Source organism: Dipteris shenzhenensis, chromosome 6 (genome assembly GCF_047967505.1).
Source record: "Dipteris shenzhenensis isolate YYH24624 ecotype China chromosome 6, Dip_SZ_1.0, whole genome shotgun sequence".
Lineage (NCBI taxonomy): Eukaryota > Viridiplantae > Streptophyta > Polypodiopsida > Gleicheniales > Dipteridaceae > Dipteris > Dipteris shenzhenensis.
The window spans coordinates 50,028,208-50,053,575 of record NC_141601.1 but is presented as its reverse complement, the minus strand read 5'-3'; the positions used below and the strand labels follow the sequence as shown (position 1 = coordinate 50,053,575).

Here is a 25,368-nt window from a genome sequence, read left to right as displayed (position 1 = left end):
TCTATGGCTCTAGCTCCATAGCTCCTTGTCAGCGCTTCTTGCTAATCCACTCTACCCTCATATTAGCCCACCCCTCCTCCTCCACTCTACTATGTTCTGGTGCCATCTCAAACACATAGAAAGATGTGACATGTAATTATGTTCAGTCCAACTCAATCTCTTGTTTGACTATCACTTCGTGCCACCACATCTATCTCAGTAAAGTCTTTCTATGTCAGTGCATCTTGATTAGGTCAAGACTAAAATGTAAACCCAATCGAAAAGTGGATTAGTTGAGAAAGTGGTCCAAATTATTGTCCCTCCTTCCTACCTCGATACTCAACTAGTGGGATGAGAGTTATAGCAATCCTCTATGCATGTGAGACTCATCTATCCTCTGAGTTTTGGAGTCTGATAATCTCCAATACTCTCAAAAAGTGATCATGATAGAATTGAAGCTTGGTGTGAAACTCTTGGTTCTCCCCAAGTCCATGACATACAAAGCTATAGTAGATCTAACCGTATAATACGATTGATCTCATCTTGTGAGAGTTAAGGGGGCAAGGCATCCAAACTGTACTAAAAAAGTGAGACCTGAACCATCTAAAGACCCTGATTGCACATACCAAGCCATGTTAACCCTCAATTCGCTAGTCCTCTAGATGACTCTAGTGCTAATCTCGGTAGTCCCCAGCTAGGAAGGCCCATTCGATGAAGGTATTCCATTTTTTGAAAAACAACAATGATCTAGAGTGGTGTTGTGGTGGCCTGTACTATTTCATGATGGATCGAGCATTTACTCTAAATCATTCGAGTTCCCATAATTACATGTAGCCCCTCGAATCTCCTCCACTCAGTTATTGAGAGATCACTTCATTAGAAGGATGCTACATACATGGTTGTCAGATGCATTAGAGTATTGTACAACGATCTCTTTGCCCACAGATTCTAAAAATTAGCCTGAGAGCATTGTTGCTCTAGTTGAGCCAGAGCTCCTTGACCTCTGGTATGGCTGAATTAGAAAGAAAGAAAGTTTATAAAAGTCTTCTAAAGATCAAAGGGGCTATGTGTGTGTGTGTGTGAGAGAGAGAGAGAGAGAGAGAGAGAGAGAGAGAGCTCCGGTAAGTTTGAGAGAGAGAGAGAGAGAGAGAGAGAGAGAGAGAGAGAGAGAGAGAGAGAGAGAGCTCCGGTAAGTTTGAATGGCCTCAAACAACCTCATATATCAAGAGTCACATATCTTTCATAGCTATGGTATCTAGAAAGAGAGCTAGAGGAGTAAGCAAGTTAGTTTGCATGGTGTTGTTAAACAAAGGTGACTTACCTTTTCATCACATTCGAGTGTAATAGGCAAGGCAACAAGTGCCTACAATGATATGTGTTTTTATATATATATATATATATATATAAAATATATATATTACCATAGGGCAAAAGGGAAAACATTACCTTAGACAATGACATGAGCCTTTTCACATTTGAAAAGGAAGCGATTTGAAATACTAGAGCCAAGGGCAAAACGAGTTACGTACACTTGCACTTCACTTGAGCAAGTCGAGCTCCACAGCTCATCATGCCTCCCGCCAAGAGGAGCACATCCAAGAAGAGAAAATTACGTGGCATTGGAGTGGACTTTCAGGTTCTGTTTCCATGCATACAATTTCACAAGCAACTCAAACTAAGCATGGGCTCCGATTTCGTAGCTTTTGTTTACTCATATGAGTCCATGCTTTTGCAGAAGGTGAAACATAAGGTGGGACGAAAGCTCTTACCGTCGTCGAACGTGACCAAGGTTGAGGTGAAATCTAAAGGCAAGTCAATATGATTCTGTGTAATCTTTCAGTAGAAGCAGCTCGGCCTTTCAACATTCTAATCAGGATCGTGTCAGTCGTTGAAATTTTATGGCGAGCAACGGGAGCTGTTGACAGCGGTATAGTATGATCTCCAATACCCCGTTCGGTACCAATACTCCGTTCGGAGCTGTCAGCAATTCCTTCTCCAAGCGAAGGGAAGTCCCTTTGAAACTGCTTAATTCCATCTACGAGGCACATTTTTTTGTGTACCTAGCTTTTACGTCGATGAACTTGTAGGTTTTCACTTTTCAAGGGTGTCTTCTATTCTTTACTCACGAAAATAGACCTTGGAGTAAAATCAACTATTGGCCATGGACAAGGGTTTGCTTCTTGTCTTCTATTCTTTACTCACGAAATTAGACCTTGGAGTAACATCAACTATCGGCCATGGAGTTCCTTTAGCCCGATCCTTGATGGCATGCGGCTCTTCGATCAAGCTTTTGTTTAGGTTGCTTAGATGGCCAACAAGAAACTCCTTTCAAGTGCCAAAAGGACGAGGATTACAAGCCAATGTGTTTTCAAACGAAGAAACATAAGGAATTGTGTCACGAGTACGCACCATAAGACTTTTTGGACAGTTTCCCTTCTGGAAACTATAGTACTCAACATCATGAGCTTCTACACGGGAGGTACCATGTACCCTTGGCTAGGGCAAGGATTGCATGTCGAAGGAGGTAGTCCCTGGGAATCTATCTAAAACTTCATGTGCTAGTGGTCACAGCTCGGATAGAATGTGGTATATGAGGTACATTCCCTTAGCAAATGTTTTTGGGTTTTCGGGGTTAATCATCTTCAACTTTCCTTTGGAGATAAATTTTGAAGGGAGAAACAAGGCCTCAACAATAATACCAATGAAAACTCTAGGACTTGGCATCTAAGTGATGAGATCTCAGACGATTCGTAGGAATCCAAATTCCATCTGCCTTAGGATGGGTATGGTCAAAGAAAGTTGATGATATGGATTGGAGAGTACGAGTTTTGCTTTAACATCAAAGTTAACTCATGAATTTCAACTTTGCACAAACTACTGTAAGGGCATTGAGCCAAGCAGCCACAAAAGGGGAGCTATTAGACCCTTGGTATGTAGGGCCATCCCTTGGCCCATAAACCATGCCTGCAAAGGTCTGTAATGTGTTGATGCTCAAGAAAGGAAGCAAATGAGATATTGAATATCATTGCAAATGGATCACGTTGATCTATTGATGTCTATTGTGGTTCTCGGGAAGGCAATATTATGAGATGTACTCTAAGTGAAAGAGCTCCATTCGATATTTGGTACAACTTTCTTTAATTCTCACAAAGAATGTGAAGGAACATTTCTACACTCGAAGACATCCTATTCTAATATTTCGTGCCGCCTTCTCTCTCTTATTTTCCCCTTAATTCCTATATGTACTTTTGTATCCCGAGCAGGTGCCTCTGTGTGACTGCTGATCTCTCTCTCTAGCACCGATCCATAGATCTTGGCCAGTGTGTGGCCAATCATGAGGGTACGATAGTTCCCGGTGTCCACCTGCTTTGTGTATCGGTACGATAGTAGTGGTGCCCCATGCTGGTGGAAAGCCGTGGCAAAGTGCAAGGTTAAACATATGTGCAAGGATCGATGCTAGGACCTCCTTCCCATGTGCGAAGTGCTCTGTCCGAAGGCCTTCGTGATCCTGTGCTTTCCGGTTGTGGAGCCGGCGAAGTGCTGCCCGCACATTCTGCATAGTGAATAGATGACAAGTAGTGGGCTGGGCATAGTGGACATGTCTGGCGGTGTCTGCCTCGGACATCATATAAGGAGCATGCATAGGTGTGCCACACGCCCGGATCGATGATGGGGATGGGTGGCTTTCCCTCTGCGAGGAATCTCCACCCAGTGGTTGGGTTTCTTCCGCGAAATGGTTTGATGATCTCATCCATCCTATGTGTGAGGAAGGCTCGTCTCTTGCGGCGTGTCAGCCGTTGAAATATCCTGTGTGCCTCGTGTAGCGTCAACTGACCTAGGGCTCGCTCCTGTGTGAGGTGGGCTTGCGCATCTCTCTGCACTCATCATCAAACCAGGGGTTCTGAGGTATCTTTCCATCTCGTACCTGTGAAGATTGGGTCGTAGGAAAGGATCTGGTGGCAGCATCCTGTATCACTGCGACAAGGGTAGCTGAGGCATGAGTGAGGTCTAGATCATCCTCCAATAAGGCCGGAAGCTCTCTGGCTAAGTGGCACACATACACTGGATCAAGAGCACGATCAAAGTGGATCTGGGTACGGGTAGTGGTAGGAACTCTCCTTGTGCCTAGTGTAGTAACAAGAACATCGAAGGCCAGGTATGAGTGGTTAGCTCCAAGTGGGGGGGGGTATGGTGAGGTCATGTATCCGTGAGACAAAAGCCAGTGGGCCCAGTAGGTAGTCCACTGTGCTAGTCCCACCTCCATGTGGGAAGCATGTGAATCCCTAAGATGATGGCCATATTTGAAGGCCATTGTAGATGATGAGGTCGTGGACAGCTCCCAACTCAAGCAGGTGTTGCCCGTATGTTGTCACATGCGAAGTATCTGCAGAGAGTCTCTGAGTCCCAAGTTCTAGTGCATCTAACTCTGGCATCATGTGGGGATCTCTCTCATATGTGAAGTCAAGTAAGCCCACTTGCTTGTCCCTTGTTCTTGCATTGAAATTCCCCAGAAGGAGGGTGTCTCCCTGTCTAGAGAACTCTATGATATCCTCATGTATTGTCTCATAAGGGCTGTGCCCCTCTGTAGTGACATCATGGACATATGATGACGTGTGCGGAGGGAAATAGCATACTGCAATGAAGATAGGTCGGGCATCTAGTGCTGCACTCGTATCCACATGTGACGTGCATGTTCCTCTCTCCGTACCACAGATATGAGTGGCCTCAAGTGTGTTTTGAAAAGGACAGCTACACCTCCAGAGCCTCGTACCCGACTATCTCTTCTCATTTCTTTCCTATGAGCAGACTCCTAGGTGTATCCTGTCACTGTGGGCAGCCCTCTCTCTGGGCTCTCATGTGTCTTAGTGTAGAAGATGATGTCTCTGCCTGTGTATGTATCCGAGAAGCCACCTGGGTCTGACCAAAGTGTGCCATTACGGTTCCATACAGCCATACTCAGCTTGTTTTGTGCACTCTTCTCTTGGCTCTGGCACCGTCATAGTTCACCCTCTTCTTTCTCCCCTTCTCCCTTGTCACCTTTGTCGATTCCTTGCAGAGCAAGGCCATACACTGGAAGTTCGGATCAATAATATTGAGGCCTCCTTCCCCTGTGGGGAGAATGAGAGTCTCGCAATCCACCCTGGCCACAACATCTGAGGTGCCATCTAACCCACTCCAAAGGAAATTCCTGATAGGTTTCATGAGTTGAGCGATACAACCTCTAGATCTGCACCAGCAAGAGTAGACGAACCAGGCAGTAGCCAATAGTACCTGGTTCACAACCACCATCCTGGATGCGAGGTCAAGTCTGGCATCCTGATACCCTCTAGCACGGGAGCAAATTGCTGTGCTGGAGAGATCCCCAACCCGACCTGGCATCCTAAGTACCTGATGGAAACACCCCTCTGAATCCAAGTGAACCCTATGTTGTTAACCCCAGTCTGGCGTGTCCTCATCACTAATCCAGAAACCATTGGACTTATTCCAATTAATGTGAGCCCCTGCTGCAGTGCAAAATAAATCCAAAGCTGTCCTGAATGAGGTGTGTCTGTGGCGTGGCATCCAAAAAAACAGCCGTGTCATCTGCCAACTCACTATCCAAGAGCTCATCCTCCTGTCTCAATGGAAGCCTCAGCCCTATAATATCAGCTTGAGCTCTAATGTAGTAGCTCATAGCTTCAGCCACAAATAAAAAGGTAAGTGTTGCCAAATAACAACTCTAGCATCATCTGTGGCTTGACTGTCAGGATTTGCTGTAAGAAGTTAGGCATAGAACTCTGTAGCTACCTGCAAGACGGCATCTGGATGTGTCAGTAAAACTCCGTCTGAGTCCACAAGCTGTGATACGCTCTCCTTACTATGCGTGGGGCCAAGAGTAGAGAAGAATTGCTTGTTGACCTTACCTCCCTTGTGAGTCCAAAATGACTCTTTAGTGTGAAAGGCATACTCTGCTCTCTGATCTAGCAATGACTGCTGCTGGGCCCTTGCTGCAGCAAGGCGATCCTGAATCCAAGCATTTGTAGGCCTCTTCTGCTCCTCCCTCTGAAGAGGAGACAATTGCTGACGGACACCTATCTCTCACCTGAGGATCTCACCTCTCCTGGTACGAGCAACTGCATGATAATAGTTGCTAATATTTGAGAGGGCTGTAGCTACATCGGATGGTGAAAGCTGCCCATCATGCATGTGAGATACCCAAGCCCGCAACACTGCCTCTGTAAGGCCCTCCTTTGCATAAAAGGCATGTGGAATCCTGATACTGGCAGAGCGGGTCCTCACATGAGGATTTGAAACAAACAAAACCACAGGAAAATGATCTGAAGTGGACACCCCAAGTGTAATGCGTACAATACCACCTCTGTCAAGAGCCCAATCATCCATATAAAATCTGTCAATCCGTGCATGGGTAGGCATCTGCAACCTCTTGTTCGACCAAGAAAATAGGAGTGGCTGTGGCTGAGTGTGGAAAGCATCATCATGCCAAGCATCTCTGCCACTAAACTGAAAGAGGAAGGCATCCCAGGCTGCTCTCTCTAGGGAATGAATACCGCCTTCCCTACCTCCTTTTTTGTCCGAGGGCATTTCAACCATGTTGAAATCACCCCCAATGATCCGAGACTATGCAATGCAAGACCAAGAAAGCAGCTTCTTCCAAAGAAGGACACGGTCCCCTCTAGGATTGGGGGCGTTCTTATGGGCTGTGGAGCAGAGGGTGCAGGTCGGCCACCTTGCTGGCCATGGGCTGGGGGCTTGAGCCCTCTTTATAGGGCAGTAGGGAGCCCTTTAGGTGGGTCGGTCCACAGGCTGAAGGGGGTCGGCCCCCTAGGAGCGCTTTTATAGGGCTGTGTGCCCAGCCGTATGTGCTGGAATCGGCGCTCATGGGCAGTGAGTCGGCCTGCATGCTGCAGCCTGCAGCCGGCTGGAGGAGGGTGAGGGGCTATATATAGGCCCCCCCTCACTCCTGGTTTGAGCATCTTGTGGAGCAGTTCAGTCCACCATAGAGTGTGCTTCGTAGAGGTGCAGAGCCAGCCCATAGCATCACTTGAGGAGCAGGGTAGTGGAGCAGTTCATCCACTCCCCCGTGCTCCCGTTCTTCTGGTCGTTGAGTTGTGTGTTCCGAGCTCTCGAGCAGCCCGTTGTTTCCCTCAATTGTAGCAGGGTTTTTCTCCAGAGATCACTTGTCGCTCTCTTGTGCCTTTCTCTCCTTCCTCTCCTTCTCAATGTGTGTGTGTGAGGTGTGCTTTCTCTCTCTCTCTCTCTCTCTCTCTCTCTCCCGTTCATTTCCGCTGCACTTCTCACATGGTATCAGAGCCACGGTTGGCTTGAGACCCGAGGAGCGGAGGGAGTGTTGAGCCAACACACAGAGAGGAGGATTAGGGTGTTGTTTGGAGGTGTCTTTGAGGAGGAGCGCGTGCGAGGAGTGGACTGTTCGGGTGACCAGCAAAGGGGTGATTTTGAAGGGTGTTTTCAGATCAGAGAGGAGGTGTTTCCAAGGGATAGGAAGCGAGGTGTGAAGGTACATTGGGCTGACAGCCCCTTCATCCTCTTCTTCTGCCTTCTCCTTTCTTCGACCCTCAGTTCCCTTCTATCCCATCCATCTTCTCTTTCAGTTCATCGTCCAACTTCACTTCGACATGGTGACTTTGTCCGAGATGGAAGAGAACAAGACTAATTCCAGTGTTGCCCACGCTCTCGGTTGACCGGCATTTGGATGGGCTCAATTACGGCATCTGGTGGGTAATGATGGAGTCTGTGTTAAAGTCATAGATTTGGTAGATTTGATCCTGATTGGTGTTGCCCGACCAGATCCCCTTGCACAAGACCTTGGCATTTTGGCTCAGACTCTGTCCCAGCTGTGGGACCGTGTCAATGCAAGGATAAGATCATTCATCTTTCTTAACTGTACTCCTTAGGTGATTAATCACGTGAAGCACATGATAGTGGCCGAGAGTATATGGGAGCATTTGGCGTCCATGTATAACCGAAGCTCTCCCACGAAGAGGGTTTCACTGGAGGTCCAGATGAGGTTGTTAGATCCCAAGAAGTCTTCATCGATGCGGGACCACATCAACAAGTTACAGGAACTTCAACAGGTCATCCTCCAGGCAGGGAAGCATATTTCATCAGAGGACATGGCCATTACTCTACTATCCCAACAGCTGAGAGGGGGTGTTGGATCCGACGGAGATCCGTAGTGAGTGAGGCATATGAAGCTCAATGTACTCTGGTGGTGTGATGAATCCCTCCTTCGAAATACGAAGACAGTGATCTTTGTAGAAACTCAGCTTCACTGGAAGCTCCCTCGACTTGAACCTGGTCCTAAAGGTGTGTAGCTGCAGGAGATCCTCTCGAATGACCTGGTTGGTGTGTGGCCCGATCGGGATGGTGGGTGGGAGTACCGGAGGGGCATCTAAACTATACTGAAAAGGAGGTATCCTATCGATGTGAAACCCTAGTTTCACAAACCATCTGTGAGTCCGTGCATACCAACATCGCTCGTCTCCCTCTGCTGCCAACCTCATGGAGGAATCGAGAGCTAACCATGGCAACCTCTGTCTCCTTGAAGTGCAGTCTCCATATGATCTAACCCGGTGTAGATATGTGATGGTCTGAAAGGCTGTATCTAGCTGGAGTGGAGAAGCACCAAACTCGGCTTGAATGATGTGATGTGGTACAGATGGTTTCCCCCGGATCATCTGTGAGAGCATGAGGATCTGCAAGCGCTCCACCCGTGTCCACTCTATCTTTGACATGTCAGGTCCCCAACAAGGGCTGCCATACATACTGGCTGGTCGAACCAAGGAGTCGAAGAGAAGAGCCTTGGTCCGAGGGTCCTGAAAGTGTGAGTGGAAGCATTGTCTCTCTAGTCGAGCCAGTGAGGCGTATCCTCTGCTCAGTCTTGCCTGCATCGCTGGTCTCATCGTGAAGATCGGGCCGGAGAAGATGACCCCCAAGTAAGTGTATGAGGATACGATCTCAACTGGTGACCGACCAAAAGTAAATTGCTTCCGTTGCATGATTGCTCGAGAGGTGTTAAAGATCATGACCTTGGTCTTGCCAAGGTTGACCTCCAAATCATGGGATAGACAAAAAGCCTGTAGTGCATCCAGGTGTCGCTGGAGTCCCTCGGGTGTGGATGACAAGAGTGCCACGTCATCTGCATAAAGAAGAATCCTGATGATGATCCCGGCAAGTGAGCAACCGGTCCCTTCGAACGCCCCCATGAAAGTCTCCAGCTCATCGATGTAGAGGCCAAACAAGGTTGGTGATAAGGGACAACCCTGTTTGATCCCTATGGTCATAAAGTGCCATGACTGCCCAGATGATCTCTTGATCAAATCCCAGTGTCTGTAGGCGTGTGATGAGATGAGCTCGAGGTACTGTGTCAGGCTTTGCGGAAATCCACAAAGTTGCATAATACCCTCTCCTTCCGTGATCTGGCCTCCTCAATGACACTCCTGAGTGTGACTATGTGATCCATAGTCCCATGGTCTCGCCTGAAACCGGCATGACCCTCTGCTCTGAGCCCTCTCATCTCTGCGAACAGGTTGACCGACGCATCCAATACAGTTGCATAGATTTTGGACATCACATGTCCAATCATGATAGTCGTGTAGTTACTTGGGTCCATGGGATCCCTTGCCTTGTGGATGGGGGTGATGGTGTTGAGTGTCCAAGTGCCGGGGAAGCCAAGGCAAACAGCGTCATTGAATAGCTTTGCTAGGATCGGGGCTAAAGTGTCGATCCCATATGCGATAAACTCAGTGCATAGCCCCTCATGATTCTTAGCTCGGCCATTGTGCAGTTTCAATGTCGCGTCCTTGGCCCCCCCTTTGGTGAACAACGTGCAAGTGGTGGGGCGAGGTGTGTATGAGATATGGAGTGGGCTGGTGTGGGACATCATAAAGATGGTGTGCATACGTGTGCCAGACGCTCGTGTCGGTGAGGGGTGATGGAGACCTACGCTCAAAGAATCTCTGCCAAAAATCCTTAGAGTTATTGCTGTACAAGATGTTTAGTAGCTCCTTCTCATTTCGATGAAGAAATGCCTGCTTCTTTCGACATACGAGACATCGGTACTTGCGTACCGTGTCTGGTGTGTTCGGGACGTGACATCTGGTTTCAAGTCGGAGTTGTCGGCGATAAGCCTTGCACTCCTCATCGTACTAGTTGTTGCAGGGTACATAACCAAGAGGTGGTGGTCTAGTGGACCGTGTGGTGTGGGGAAAGATTTGGAGGGCAGCCTCGTGGAGTGTGCGACTAATCAGGGCAGCACGGTCCTCTATGAGTGATATGTGATCGATGTAGGTTAGGAGTTTGTTTAGGCGTCCAGAGTAGGCTGGGGAGAGGCTGTGATCAAAGTGTATGTTGTGGTAGGTGTCGTGCTTCCTATGTGGTGTGTGTGGTGTGGCTAAGCATGGGGTGGCGATAGTGAAGAATAGGTATGTGTGATCAGCTCCTCGAGGGAGTGGTGCTACAGTGAAGTCGGTGATACATGAAGTGAAGGTAGGGGATCCCATGATGTAATCTACTACACTAGTGCCCCCCCCGTGTGGGAAGCAAGTAAAACCACTTGAGGAGGGCCATAGAGGAGCGCGTGCCATATGGTGCAGCAGGCATACCCGCGTGCAACCTCCCTCCCATGCAATGGGCCACAGTTATACATGTAGAAAAGGGTTGTTCCTTATTATGGGGCCATTTTTTGTTCATGGTTGCAGTGGTGGGAGTGATGCATCTGTGTATACGAGCTTTGGATGAAAGACTTGTATCCACACGATTTCATGGAGAGGTAACTACAGATTGTATTGCTGCATTTACAGTTATGATTAATGGGATTCCTAGGACGTTAGCAGCAAACACGAGACCACTACAAGAGTACTTCGAACACCACTACCCTGGCAAAATATATCGTGTTGTTGTGCCCCCAGATCTGTCTTCTTTTAGATGTCATGGTTGCAAGCAGAGCTTTTCGTGGATTACAAAGAGGGTGCAAACGGTTTTGTGAATTTGGCAGGGGCATGAAGGAGTAGGTTTGCGGGGTTGAGGGAGGGTTGGCATTTATGGAAGCTTATTTTGGAGATGCTGTTGGTTCGACCTTCCAGGGCTACTGGTATTCATGATAACCAAGTAAGAATTTCACAATAGAGAATAATTGAAAAAAGAAGGGGTTGCGAAGGTTTTCCAAATTGTACTCTTGATCTAATACAATTTTCATTCTCACGAAAAAAAAGAAAGTAATGTAAAGCAATTTTATGTTGAGCTCAAAAAAGGCAGTTCTAAGAAAGGCTTTGGAAGGGTGCATAAATTTGTCACTGGTTTCTTGTCCTTGAAGCCGCTCCCATTTGATCTTCTTGTCCTACATTAGTCGTGATATGCAGGGGAGGTGAGCGAGGGAGCGAGGCGAGGGAGGGAGTCTGCACGCGAGAGGGAGGCAGGTGAGGCGAGCAAGGGAGGGAGGGAGGGAGCGAGGGAGGGAGGCGAGGTGAGGGAGGCAGAGCGAGGGAGGGAGGGATGGATGGAGGGAGGGAGGCAGAGCGAGAGGGAAGGAGCGAGGGAGTGAGGCGAGGGAGGGAGGCTGCACGCGGGAGGGAGGCGAGGCAGCGAGGAAGGGAGGCGAGGCAGCGAGGGAGGCAGAGCGAGGGAGGAAGGGAGGCCCATGTGGGTCCGATGAGGTCCTGGTCATACCTGCTCCATCTAGGTCCATGTCTGGTAGCATGATAGAGTCGTCTCGGAAGTCCAGGAGTGGTGCTTGGCGCGTGCTCGTCTTGGCGTTGAAGTCCCCAACAAGAACTTTCCCGTGGGTTGAAAGGTCTGGGATATCCTGATGTAAGGGTGCATATGGCGATGTCTCACCCTCCTCGCGTGCCACTCTGGCGAAGTGGGATGTGTCTGGCGGGAAGTAGCATATTGCTATGAAAAGGTCACGGGTGTTTGTGCGTCAGTCTTGGACCCACATGAATAGGGAGTGTGCGTCCTTCCTCTCAATGGAGATGGCTCCAACGAGGGAAGTACAATACTGAGAGAGAGAGAGAGAGAGAGAGAGAGAGAGGAGAGAGATTATTAAAAGTCTTTGGAAGACCAAAACGTCTATGAGCCTAAAAGAGACCTGATACATTGGAGCCACTAAGTGGGCATCAACACCCATGATGAGTACAAACAGAAAAAGTCCAGAATCATGATCATAACGGCACCAATACATACATACATACATACATACATACATACATACATACATACATACATACATACATACATATATATATATATATATATATATAGAGAGAGAGAGAGAGAGAGAGAGAGAGAGAGAGAGAGAGAGGTTATTAAAGTCTTCAGAAGACCGATGGTTCTATGAGACTGTGAAAATCTTGACACAAGCGAGCTATGAGGGTGGAGCTACTAAACGAGCATCCACACCAATGTAGAATGCAAAAGAAGGCAAAATGGTAGTACTAAATATTGAGTACAACATAGTCATGTCGGTGGTCGACTACATATCAATCACATCATTATCACCAGCATCATCATCATTACTATCATCCAGACATCAGGGATGGATGAGGCACTGGAAGCATGAAGTCAGCTATAGAGTGTTGTCGACCACTCGAGGGTGCGGTCGTGTGACGGCTCCTGATCATAGCTCTACGCCTAACAAGGTCTACAGTAACCCTTGTCGGCCGTGCTCCGACGCAAAACATGGAGGGAATATCCCCAAGTGTAATCTGCACGCCCGTCCTCTATCTGAGCTGTTGAGTCACTGGCTCTGGGTCCCGAGAGAGAAGTAGAATTTATTATCGTCCTCGAGGGGCCAAAAATGACCCAGGGGACCTAATCCTCAGTACAAAAAATCTCCTCCGATGTGGAGGGGTCAAGACTTTTCAAGTTTTTGATGGTACAAAAAAATACGGGTGACAAAGACCCCAACGTTGCCGGAGAGGCAGTGGAGAGAACTGATGAGAGCTGTGTGGTGTCTACCAGTATCTGCTGGTAATCATCCCTGATATGTGCATATTTGGGGCATTGTAGAGCTACATGTGCCTCTGTCTCGACTGTCTGTGAATCACAAAATCTGCAAACTCTGGCATGTCGTGGCAAATTCAGCCAAGCTCCTTTCTCTATGGCCAAGGTATGTGACCATGTGCGGAATCTGGCAATATTCCTGCGATAGAGAAGAGGGATGAGAGTGCTGATGTATGGCTGAGCAGAGGCATCTGATTTCATGAATGATGACCAGCATAGAGGATTTATTTGATCTTGGTAGTATTCTAACTTGGTCTTCTTTTCTGCTGTTAGCCATTCAGCCTGTAGGGTGCATAGTAAGGACAGCTGGAATTCCTGTAGATTGACCTTTTCAAGTGGCATAGTTAAGTATGGTTCCACTTTCCATCTGCTGAACCATTTCCTTATGTCTGTCCCCCATCGTGTACATATGATCTTGCTTTTATGGTTCTTTTGAAGTTTCATACTTGCTGTCCGTGTGGTAATCTGTCTGTTGGCAGTTGTTGCACGTCCACTAGATATTGCATCACTCTGATCAATGGATGAAACTCAATTGGCCTCCTGCCTCTTTCCAAAAGGAGCACAGAGTACGGGGTAGTAGCCTTGACTCCTAGATGTCGTCGTAGGAGTGCTTTCTGCATTTTTTCAATCTCATTCCATGTAGATGGAGAGATGCTGCCTCCCCATACTTCTACTTCGTAGAGCACTGTTTTTTTTTTTTTTCACAAAAAAGAGACTTCTATTAAGTAAGAAAGAAACCCGCTAGAGCAAGCTCTGTGCGGAAATACACCATGTTAAGCATGTAGTAAAAACAGCTCAGAGAATTGAGGTAGAAAGAAACCAAGGCTGAGGCTGAAAATGCCATCTCAACCCTGTAGAAGTCTCAGCAAAGAAGGGAGAGTCTCTCCAATCTCTGAGAAAAGTAACTCTCCTGGAGGAGGCTGCTCGAGATGATCCTTGCATGGTCGCCCAAATGGCCATCAGAGTGTGTATCGTATCTATCCAAGTACTGGCCAAGATCTGAGAAGGGTGAACCTGAGAACCCTCCAAAGCCTCAGTGCATCTGGCTCTCCAAATGTGCCATGCTGCAATGCTAGCTAGGATCTCCCATGGAGAGTCGACCGAGGAGTGAGCAGCCTTGAAAAGAGTGGCCGGAACATCCTCTAGAGAGCACGACTCCACAACGTGTCGTCGGATGTGAAGAGCCCAAGAGGAGTCAAGTCTCTCAAAAAATACCTGGGGCCCTGAAAGAGTAAGCCAAGCCACTGATCCCCAGGTCATATAGAAAGGTAGGCGAACAAAAGTGCTGAAAAGTCTTGCAATCCCCTTCCATATGATTCTCGCCTGTCTGCAATCCCATAGGCAGTGCGAGCACTGTTTGGACCACATATGCATCAAACAACATATTCCGGATCTTCCAGTTCCGGGTGTCAGTGTGCCTGCAATCATTTTCAAATTGATAGTATTTTCCCCAACCTGTATCCAACCTTCTTTGTGCACATTGCCACCATCTGTGGTCGGCTGGTATGTCGATGCCTAAATATTTAAAGGTGTTGACATATTCAATGGGCTGCCCCGCAAAGCTGATAACAGGAAGGTGTTCAGGTTGAGTGGTGCATACTGCCATCATTTTGGTTTTGGTGACATTAACTTGCAGCCCACTTTCATTGCAAAAGACCTGAAGCGTCTGTAGTAGTTGATGCATGGAATCAGAGTTGTAAGCAAAAAGAACCACATCATTTGCATATAGAAGCAAAAGTATTGTCCATATCCTGACTCTTGAGTGTGGGTCCTTTTACCTCTTCTTCTGCTGTAAATTCATTTATGAGTTCTTCTAACTTGTCAATGCAGATTCCAAACAGTGTGGGTGAGAGAGGACAACCTTGTTTTACCCCCATATTACTTTGAAATGCAGCTGACAATCCATGCTCTTGTTTTAGTCTGCATGATACTTTCTCGTAGATTCGGGAGATGCCTACTCTCAGTGCCGAAAGAGAGAGAGAGAGAGAGAGAGAGAGAGAGAGAGAGAGAGAGAGAGAAACTAATTAGGTTATCTTGATTGGCATTTGAACAGCTATTGTATTACCTGGACAGAGTGTGGCTCAAGAGAAGGATGGTTTGGCAGTTAATAGTCGAAGACAAACATTGAAAGAACTACTTATGCAAACAACTCATCATAATGATACCATTCGGAAAGGTGCGAATATCTTATAGCAATCAGTGCTTTCAGAATTGACTTGGGCAATGTCAATTTGCTTAACATGTCGTGATTGAATGGAAGACAAGTTTGAATAAGTTTCCTTTCATATCAGCATTGGTCTCACTACTGCCATGTGTTTTTTGGTCTCCAAATTTTTATTTATTGAATTCGTACATGGAGAATGAGGTTAAGAATCAATTTGAATTTATAGGAGGGATTATCCTGGGTAATCCTGCAAGGTGAGTTAGTTGGGTATAACAACACCAAAACAATCCTGCAAAATGAGTGAACTGGGTATAACACTAAATAAATGCAAATTGGGTATACCTCCAAGATAGTGAAGTCTCAAAGTTGGCAGCCGCCCTTGGTTTGGTAATCCTACTTCTTCTTTGACTACAGAGGCATTATTAGGAATCAAGGATCTACTAGTTCGACATCCAAATGAGCTCCGTGTGCATGCAGTTACTATTGTAGAGAAGTTGTGTCCACGAATAACAGACAATGACAAGTTTGTACGGCAAGCTCTACTGGTCTTATTGCGTACCTCTATTTTTGCAGGGCTTTCCCAGGTACATTAACAAGTATGTTTTGTTGTCTCTATCTGGCTTTTATAATTAGAGGAGTGAAAAGGATTTTCAAAGGTGCATTGAGGGTCATTGGTATATAATCTCACTTTACAGACACGATTGCTGTAGCCTGTTCCAAAGTTTCATTTTGTGGTCGAATTGTTGGCAGCTTTCACATTTGTTCACCTATGTGCTTAGAGACATTTGAGTTTAAGGGTTTTCAAGATACTGTAAAGATTGGTGTAGCTGCTGGGGTCGCCTTTTTTGTGACAAGGGATCCGACTTCAATTTCCACCTTGTGGTCATTTTTAAATGGCCAACATATTTGGAGATCTGACGATGGAAAGGATATTCATTTTTATGAGCTTTTCTTGACCAAACCAAGTTGGGGCGATTATTGTATTATTATCCTTGGAATAACTATTCAGTACGATCTGATTAGGAAGATATTTAGAGCATCAGATTTCTGTATTTTTCAATTGATTTAGAAGCTATTGACATACTCAATCTAATGCAGGTGGTGATACGTCCTCTTGTTCCAGTTATTATGGCTTACATATTCAGTGCAATGACAAATTTGGCAATGGAAATTCGCATGTCTGCATTTAGCTTTTTAGATGCAGTCATTCAGACATATCCAACATTTGTGGCATCTGGTTATGTGGGCCAGGTACAACCGTTTTCTTTCTTGTTTTGTAGTCCAACAGGAAAGGATGCTGAGAACACAATGTGCAGCTAAAATGGGTAGAGATATGAATGTTGGTGGCAATTTGGATTTGATTCTTCTAGTCACAGAACTGGATTGAAAGTTGTTCATCTTATAGAAATATCATTGATGAGATAGTTATGGGGAGCCTGCTTGATTCAAGAGCATGGCCAGTATGGTTATAGTGTTTGATAAGTTCTTTAAAAGCTTTTCCTGTTTATTTGTACATGCGTTTTTTCTTCTGCTTATTGTGCAAGGATATGCAAATGAAACATAAGGATGAAATGTTCCTCAGGTTTTCCTCTTTGAACAGCTTGGCAATTTTAACCTTGATGTGCTTTTGTTTTCAGATAGTCCAGTACTATGTGGACTTTCTGGGGAAGTTGGGTGTTCATGGTCAGACTGGTCAGCTTCCAGAAATATTGGATAGTTTACTACAGTTTTTGTCTGCTGTCCGTATGAAGTTTGTACCAGAGAATATGACAGCTTCACTTGGTATAAAAGCAAAGGAAGGACATCCAGAAAATACTTCAAGATCTCAAGTATGCTATATTTCCTTAATAAGATGCTAGGTTTTGTTTTCGGAAAGATAGGATGTAATGTTTACTGCGACAGTGGACACCAGTTTGTGATTGACTATACAGAGAGCAGTGAGTGTAGAAGTCTAATTGGCTGAAAATTTCTCCTTCTCAAGGCAGAAGGTGACATGATGGGAAAGTCTCATGTGTAGGGAGCATGCAGAGGAGGGTCCCTTTTTTAAATGTGGTGACAATGTTGTTTTTCGTTTGAGTCCTGACAATGTAAATAGGTTTAATAGGAATTATGCAGTTTTTGCAGGATGGAGGGAGGATAAAAACGGCTTTGCATTGGTACAAGAGTGCTGTTACACAGGATATGCCATCTTCAATGTTGAAAAGCTTTGTTTCACAGGACGAGAATCTTGAATCACAAGGTTCTACACATGCATCCCTGATGTTCACACTGCATTTTTGAATTTCAGTCAAGCAGCCAAGCTTTCCTTTTTGATGACTTTGGAGCTGTTTGTTGCAGCAAGTTAAATTTGTGAGACCTAAAACTGTGGTTTTCTACTTCCCTAGGGCTTCCATCAGATATAGTGCTTCATCGTTTATCACCTTCTAAGTGCTTCCATCAGACTTTAGGCTTCATTAGATCGTGCCACATAGGGCAGAGCTCCTTATTTTTTATTTGGATGTGTGACCGTTGTGCATATCCATTGGCTCTTTGCATATCAAAGTTGTGCAGTATACGTAGCTGCTGGATTTATCTTGTACTTTCACGATAGAAATTCTGCCATTCCAGAAACTTTTCTAGCTTTCTTGAACCTTTTTGTGCAATTGGAATAGCACCACATCTATATGGATCTTGGTAGCCTCTCCATAGCTGTTCCATAGCCCCTCAAATTAGCATGGGGATTAGACTTGCATGAGTCCTCTATCAAACCTAATCCTAGGGATTGGATTTGCATGAAGTCTCTTGCAAATCTTACACGAGGGATCGGATTTCACAAACCACCATGCTGGTTTCAACCAACAAGATGGTTGTTACTATTTCAACCACCACCAGGATAGTCGCTAATGCTCTCTCTCTCTCTCTCTCTCTCTCTCTCTCTCTCTGTGCACCTGCGTAGCCCTCTTGCTGCACCTGCCTAGCCCTCTCCGCTCGTAGCCAGTTCATAGCTAGCCCGTTTTGTAGTCAGCCCGTCAACATCTCCATTCGTTAACTTCTCCATCAGAGACACTCTCTCCGTCCCCTAACCCCGAGATGGGATTGAACCTCCAGCGCAGTTTCTCAGGTGAGCAGGTATATGCACAGCCCAAAGACTATGCATTGGCAGGCTGTAAAACGCATCTTCCGTTACTTGCAAGGTACAAAGTCTTTTGGCTTGATGTTTCCCAGGGGGGGTGACTTGCAGATGCATGCCTACAGTGACTCAGATTGGGCTGGAGACTATGACACTAGGCAGTCCACAAGTGGCAATTGTTTCTTTTTGGGCAAAGCTTGTATTTCTTGGTTGAGCAAGAAACAGTCTACAGTGGCTACCTCCTCATGTGAAGCTGAGTACAGGGCAGCTCTAACAGTGACAGTTGAATGTGTTTGGCTGAGTCGTTTATTTGCTGATCTTCATCTTTCATTGGAGATAGTCAGAGTGCTATTGCAGTGGCAAAGAATCCTGTGTTTCATGCTCGCACGAAGCACATTGAGGTTCACTATCACTACGTCAGAGAGAAGTTGCATGCAGGAGAGATCAGTATGATCTATGTGTCAACACATGACAATGTTGCAGACATTTTCACCAAAGCACTTCCACGTGAAAAGTTTGAGGCATTTCGCAGTGCCCTGAACTTATCTCCTTTTGGTGATTGATCATTTCCTTGTACATGACATTGGCACTACAGTGGGGTGTTAGAATTATTGTTATAATTTAGCAATGACCAATGTAATGTAATAAGTAGGTTAGGGGCACTTTTTCCTCATTTTAGAGGTTTTTTTTCCTAACCACAGTTAGTTCACTAACTACGGTTAGTGAAGGATAAGGTTTTGTCACTTCGACAAAACCTATCCCACTCTTCAGTTGTATCACACTTTTCGATTGCAACTATTGCTTTCAGCTCTCACTCTCCTACTCTCTTGCTTTCTTGCTCACACACTCTGCTCTCTCTCCCTTAGTACTCACAGAAGAGGTAACCAAGAATGAAAGACATCAAACATGTCAACTTCGGGCTTTGCTTTGCAGTCCACAAGAGGAGAAGCTGAATGTTCAGCAAAGATTACATCTCTACTGACAATAATCTTCCCAGTATTTGGTTGGTACAACCGATACCCTCTGCTCTCTTGGCTGTAACCAATAAATATGCATTTGATTGCCTTATCATCAAGCTTATGTCTCAGCTGAGATGGTACATGTACATATGCAAGAGACCCAAAAACTCTCATGTATGAAAGTGAAGGCTTCCTGCCTTTCCATGCTTCATAAGGTGTAATAGTCCTCAATGCCCTTGTAGGTGATCTATTCAGCACATAGTTGGCACACATCACTGCATTAAGCCAAAATTTATTGGCCAAGGACTTGGCCTTAAGCATGCATCTGGCCATCTCCATAGTGGACCTGCTCTTTCTTTCAAGAACAGGATTATGTTGAGGAGTGTAAGGAGTAGTGCATGAGTGAACAATGCCCCGTGAAGACAAAAATGCGTCAAACTCCTTTGACATATACTCTCCCCCCCCTATCTGTGTTGAGGGTGACAGGCTTGCATCCTGATTCATTCTCAACCATATTCAGCCACCTCGGAAAGCATGAGAACGCTTTAGATTTGTCTTTTAAAGCATATACCCAGCAACATCTTGTGAAGTCATCAATTAGAGTCATGAAATATTTGTACCCACCAATGGCATTTGTCCTCATTGGGCCACAGACATCACTGTGCACTAGCTGCAATTTCCTTTGTGAGAATTTTGGATAATCTTTTTGAAAAGGAAACCGATGCATCTTACCTAAAGACAACCCTCACACACATGTTTGGAAACTGTGTGAGTTTGAAGTACATCATTTGCCATGCCATGTGAATGTAACTTGGCAACATCCGTACCTCTCGTACAGCCTCTTTCGTACAACCTCCGTACCTCCCGTATAGCCTCTCCCATACCTTTCGTATAGCCTCCGTACCTCCCGTACCTTTCGTACAACCGTACCTCTCGCACAGCTTCTTTCGTACATTCTGTACCTCCGTACAAATGTACCTCTCGCACCTTCCGTACAGCTGTACAGCTGTACCACCTCCGTACCTCCCCTCGTCAACACCTCTCCATCAATATCTCCCGTCCGTACCTAGCCTAGTCCTACTCTAGTCCTAGTCCTCCCTAACCCTGAGTTGGGCTAAACCCCCAACCCAACCCGGGGGTTAGGTTAAGCCAGGGGGTTTATCATACAGCCGACTATGGATTGGCATAGCCTCTCCTCCAAGTCCCCCTTAACTCCCTCAACTCCTTCAACATCCTTCGGGACTTGGTACTCTACAGTTGCAGCCATGACATCCTCTCCATATGCACGGAATTACTAACAAGAAGGCTTAAAACGACCCATCCTCGGGCAACAGGATCAGATTTTGTATCTATAGCAGACAGTGAGAGAGCTAAGATTGGAGTTGGCAAAAGTAAAGGCCCGACTTCACATCTTTAAAGGGCCTGGTAAGTAGGCAGTAATTGATGAGGCTGTAAAATCTTGTAAGGCTTCCCCCCCTACCCCGCAGCTAGTCTCTATAGTCAAAGATCTTGTTCACACTGAAGTACAAACTGCTAAGAAGGAAGTGATTGTGGAAGTGGACAACAAAGCAAGCAAGTCTGATATCCAAGTAGAGATTAAAGAACACGAAGCTAGATGTGATAATGCGCTGAAGATTAGAATAGGGGGGCTCCCAGAAGATTGGTCACATATAGTGAAATATTGGCAAAGATCAAATCAAGCTTGCCCAATATTGAATGGGTGAATGATGATGAGTAGGATGATGACGACTCCAGGCCAGCTTCTATTTTGCACCATAGAGGTCATGCAATCCTTACATTGAAGTCAAAAGATATGTGGAGCAAGCTTCTTCGACAATCTTACAAGATGAAGGGCACCAAAGTATGGATAGAAGAGGAGCTGACACAAACTCAACTCAAGATTAAGGCAACTGAATTAGCTAAAGTCAGGGCGGCCAGAAAGGATGGAAAATGGGCAGTTTACTGTGAAGGGGTAGCACTCATCAGAGAATTTAAATCAAAACCAAAAGACTCTTAGTCTTAATTTGATGTATGGCTGTTTACTCTTCCAGAATATCATGTAGGTACTCTAAATAATTGGGGTTGCTTTTTACACTCCTTGGGAGCTGCCATGTGTCCTTTCTAAAGCAGATGTACTAGAGGGTTTCTTGTTGTCCCATAGACCTTTTGGTCTCCAGTGGACGTTAATAGACATTTTCTTTCTTTCTTTCTTTCTTTAATTTAGATGACCCATTCTCTCATGCCAAAGATGAGTTTCAGCAAGCTGTGAATCTGAAATAGCAAATGCTTCAATAGAAAGTGTAGTTGAGTGATAATCAAGGTGATAAAGCCCCTTTTGCAAAGTGCCAGTGAGAACTATGGCATTGTCATCACGAAGATCATATACTAGGCATCTGTATCCATCAAGTATCACTCTGAAACCTGAAGTGGCAATTGCTGAAATTGAAATCAAGTTGACTTCAATTCCAGGCACAAAAAGAACATTTGTCAAAGTGACCTATAATAAGTCGATGTTGAGTCTCTCGCTGTCGATCGTCTAGGAATAAGAGAACATAATCATATTCGATTTCTGGGACATAGTCACCTACGGGAGGAACTGCTTCATCACCTGGAATATATGTCTTTAACCAAGAAATATGAAATGTCGGATGGATTTTACCCCATGATGGTGGTAATTCCAATTTGTAACTTGAAGGTGAATGTTTCTTGATGATCCGGAAAGGTCCATAGTATCTTGGTCGCAACTCAGGAAACACAAACTTGACCTTCTTGTAGCGATGTGGGGCTGCAAATAACAACACCATGTCACCAATTTCAAATTCAAGGTAACTTCTACGTTTGTTGGCGGACCATTGATACCGCTCTTGCACTTTTCGCATATGATCCCTAACTTGAAGTAGAATATCTTGCATTTCTTGAACCAGTTGATCACCTAGGGCCACTCGATGTTAAAGTACAAAATTCGTTGGTACAATCGGAGCGTGTCCATAAGCTGCTTGAAATGGAGTCATGCTAATGGCACTATGGAAAGAGTTATTATAAGCAAACTCGAGGAGTGGCAGATACTCTTCCCAAGCTGCTAAGCATGAATGAATATAATGTCGGAGCATTTCTTTCAAAACTTGGTTGACTCATTTAGTCTGGCCATTTGATTCTGGTTGGTAGGCTGAATTGAAGAGTAGAGTTGTACCCAAGGATTCGAAAAGAGAAATCCAAAAGTGACTGGTAAACCGAGGATCCCTGTTGGAGACGATGTTCTTTGGCAATCCATGGTGTCGAAAGATATGTTGTATGAAGAGTTTGGCGATGTCCGGAGCCTGGGCGCTACTTCTACAAGCAACAAAGTGTGCCATTTTGGACAATTGATCAACAATTACCATAATCTGAGTGTTACCTTGGAGGATCGTGGTAGTGTTGTAATAAAGTCCATGGAAATACTTTCCCACCTTTACAATTGGAACTGGAAGAGGCTGAAGAAGTCCTGTTGGAAGTCGTCGGCTTGCTTTCATTTGTTGACAAGATAAGCAAGACATTACCATTTTAATGACGTCGCTTTTCATCTGAGGCCAGTAGTATGTTGCACTGAGTAACCTGTAAGTCTTGTTGATGCCTGGATGGGCAGCATAAGGAACTACATGATGCTCTTTTAACAAAAGACGTCGAATATCCTTGTCATGTGGAACACAGACGCGATCTTGATAATACAGAAGTCATCCGCATAAGAATAGGATGAGAAGATCTTCTGTTCTGAAGTAGAAGGTTGATCTTTCGAAAGAACTTGTATTGCTGTGCCGAAGTCTTGATCATGTAGATATTTCTCTTTGAATGAATTCGGAACATCCACAGATAATGTAGAGATTACCATAGCTGATGCTAGAGGTAACCTGCTGAGAGCATCTGCAACTACATTGCGTAGTCTTGGAATGTACTCAGTGGTCATGTGAAAGTTGGCCAGAAACTCAACCCAGTGTGCTCGACAAGCGTTCATTACTGGCTGAGTGAAAATGTACTTTAGAGAGTGATGGTCTGTCTTTACCACCGAGTCGGCTCCCATGAGATAATGTTTCCAAGAGTGGTAAGCATGTACAATAGCAAGAAACTCCTTATCATAAACTGGGTATCGGGTTCGGATATCGGAATGTTTATGGCTATCAATTTGCCTTCTTGTATCAAGACTGCTCCTGTAGCGATGTCGGAAGTGTCGGTCATGACCTCAAACATAAGGTTTGGGTTGGTAATAGCCATAACAGGTGTTGTAGTGAGTGCTTGCTTGAGTTGTTGGAAACTATACTCTGTTTTGGAAAGCCATTGGAAAACTGCTGTGCTTTTCAATAATTTGGACATCGGAGCTGCAATCTCGGAAAACTGATAGACCTTTGTATGGTAGAAGTTTACCAATTCGAGAAAAGAGCGGACATCATGAACGTTCTTAGGAGTAGGCCAGTTTTGAATTACCTCGACCTTCTTGGGATCCACAGAGATGCCTTGGGCTGAAATAACATGTCCCAAATATCCGAGTTGGGTTTTGAAGAACTCACTCTCCTCAACATTGATGTAGAGAGAATTTGCACGAAGAACTTCAAAAACTTGGTGAAGATGTTGTTTGTGCTCATTTAAGGATTTGCTGAAAACGAGGATGTCATCGAGTTAAACGATGACGAACTTGTCGAGGAAAGGCATGAAGATATCATTCATAGTGTCCATACTTTGTTCGAAATGCTGTCTTGTACTCATCGCCTTCTCGTATGTGGATTTGATGATAACGTGAACGAAGATCAATCTTTGAAAATTGTGTTGCGTGTAGAAGTTGATAGAAAAGGTCGTCAATGCGAAGCAATGGATACTTGTTTTTTATAGTGAGCTTGTTGAGAGCTCGGTAGTTGATGCAGAGATGCATGGACTGATTCTTCTTTTCCACAAGTAGTACAAGATATCCAAAAGGGCTACGACTAGGCCGAATGTGACCTTTGTCGAGTATTTCGGTCATTGAAATTTTGTTTGGGTCGATTTGGACAATTGAACCATCTATGGTCGCCAGTGCAAACGATACAAAGTTCTTTTGTGTTGGAGTTCTTCTTCTTGTCAGAGGCCGCACCTTTGTGTTGGTGATGATGGTCATGGCTTTGTGAAGAGGAAGAGGCACGATCCTTAGAGGAGTGCTTCTGTTGGGATCCAGCGTATGATTTTTGAGACTTGTTGGGTTCTTGAGACTGTTGAGAACCTTGATTACCCGAGTGTTTTCTGAACTTTGAGTTATCCTGAGGGCGAGCACCCTTGGCCGATGTAGAGTTCTATGATTTGTTAGGATCCAGCTCTCCTGTATTCTGAAAATTTGTAATGCGCTTTGCGTAAGCAATAGCGCCAGCAGTGGTGGTGATGTTTGCTTTGAGGACATCAATGCGTAACGAGGGATTTAGGCTTGAGATGAAAGCATGGAGGCAATCATCATCAGTCAAACCATCAATCTCCAGCACCAATGTGGTGAACTGGGAGATGTAGGAAGACAGGGAGTCCGTTTGCTCCAATTGTCGAAGTTTTGAGTGTGCTTGGAAGTCCACATTGGCAGGTATGAACTGCTTACGGAGCACGTGTTCAAAACGTTCCCAGGTTAGCACACTTTTTCCGTCCTTTAAGTGTTGTTGCCACCAAAGAAAAGTTGTATCTTTGAGGAGGGAGGCTGCCAAGGCAATCTTCTTGCCTTCAATGAGGTCGACAGTGTCAAAGTACATGCCCATTTTAGCGAGCCACTGGTCAACTGTTCGGCGATTCTGTTAACTAGTGTAGGCCTCTGGTAGTTTTATGTTAAGTCCTTTTGTTTTGGAAGCTTAAAGTCAGCGGTAGAGGACACGCAGTTCAACGTTTTCTACCTTTGGTGGAATCAGGTCTACATAGTCGTCTAGTGGCGTCATGTCATTCTCTGTATGTATGGTATTGCGAGAATCCTGGAGTTGTCGGACTTTTTGGACGAAATCGGAAATGCTGTCCTGAAGTTGAGAAATCTGGAGTTGAAGTAATGCTTTGCCATGTATATTTACTTCAGGGGTCTTTTTTGGATTAGAGTCGCTTATCTCCGAAGAGGTTGGACGCGAGCTGTTCGACATAGTTGAGGTCCTTGTGAGAAGAGCACGAGATTGTGC

At 45.3% G+C, this 25,368-nt stretch overlaps 1 protein-coding gene across 4 annotated transcripts in view; it reads left to right on the top strand.

Moving 5' to 3' along the window:
• The first annotated feature begins 1,515 nt into the window (after positions 1 to 1,515).
• LOC147901292 (uncharacterized) overlaps positions 1,516 to 25,368 on the top strand; it is a 49,597-nt gene continuing 25,744 nt past the window's right edge. For 2 of the 4 annotated variants that reach the window (XM_087375824.1, XM_087375822.1), the window contains exons 1-7: positions 1,516 to 1,615; positions 1,715 to 1,787; positions 15,053 to 15,175; positions 15,578 to 15,747; positions 16,262 to 16,414; positions 16,801 to 16,992; positions 17,288 to 17,402. In XM_087375824.1, coding sequence (XP_087231950.1) covers positions 1,550 to 1,615; positions 1,715 to 1,787; positions 15,053 to 15,175; positions 15,578 to 15,747; positions 16,262 to 16,414; positions 16,801 to 16,992; positions 17,288 to 17,402 — 892 coding nt within the window. In that variant the 5' untranslated portion in view covers positions 1,516 to 1,549. Of the gene's footprint in view, positions 1,616 to 1,714; positions 1,788 to 15,052; positions 15,176 to 15,577; positions 15,748 to 16,261; positions 16,415 to 16,800; positions 16,993 to 17,278; positions 17,403 to 25,368 lie in introns of all 4 variants that reach the window. The other 2 variants (XM_087375823.1, XM_087375821.1) reach the window with 1 other exon arrangement.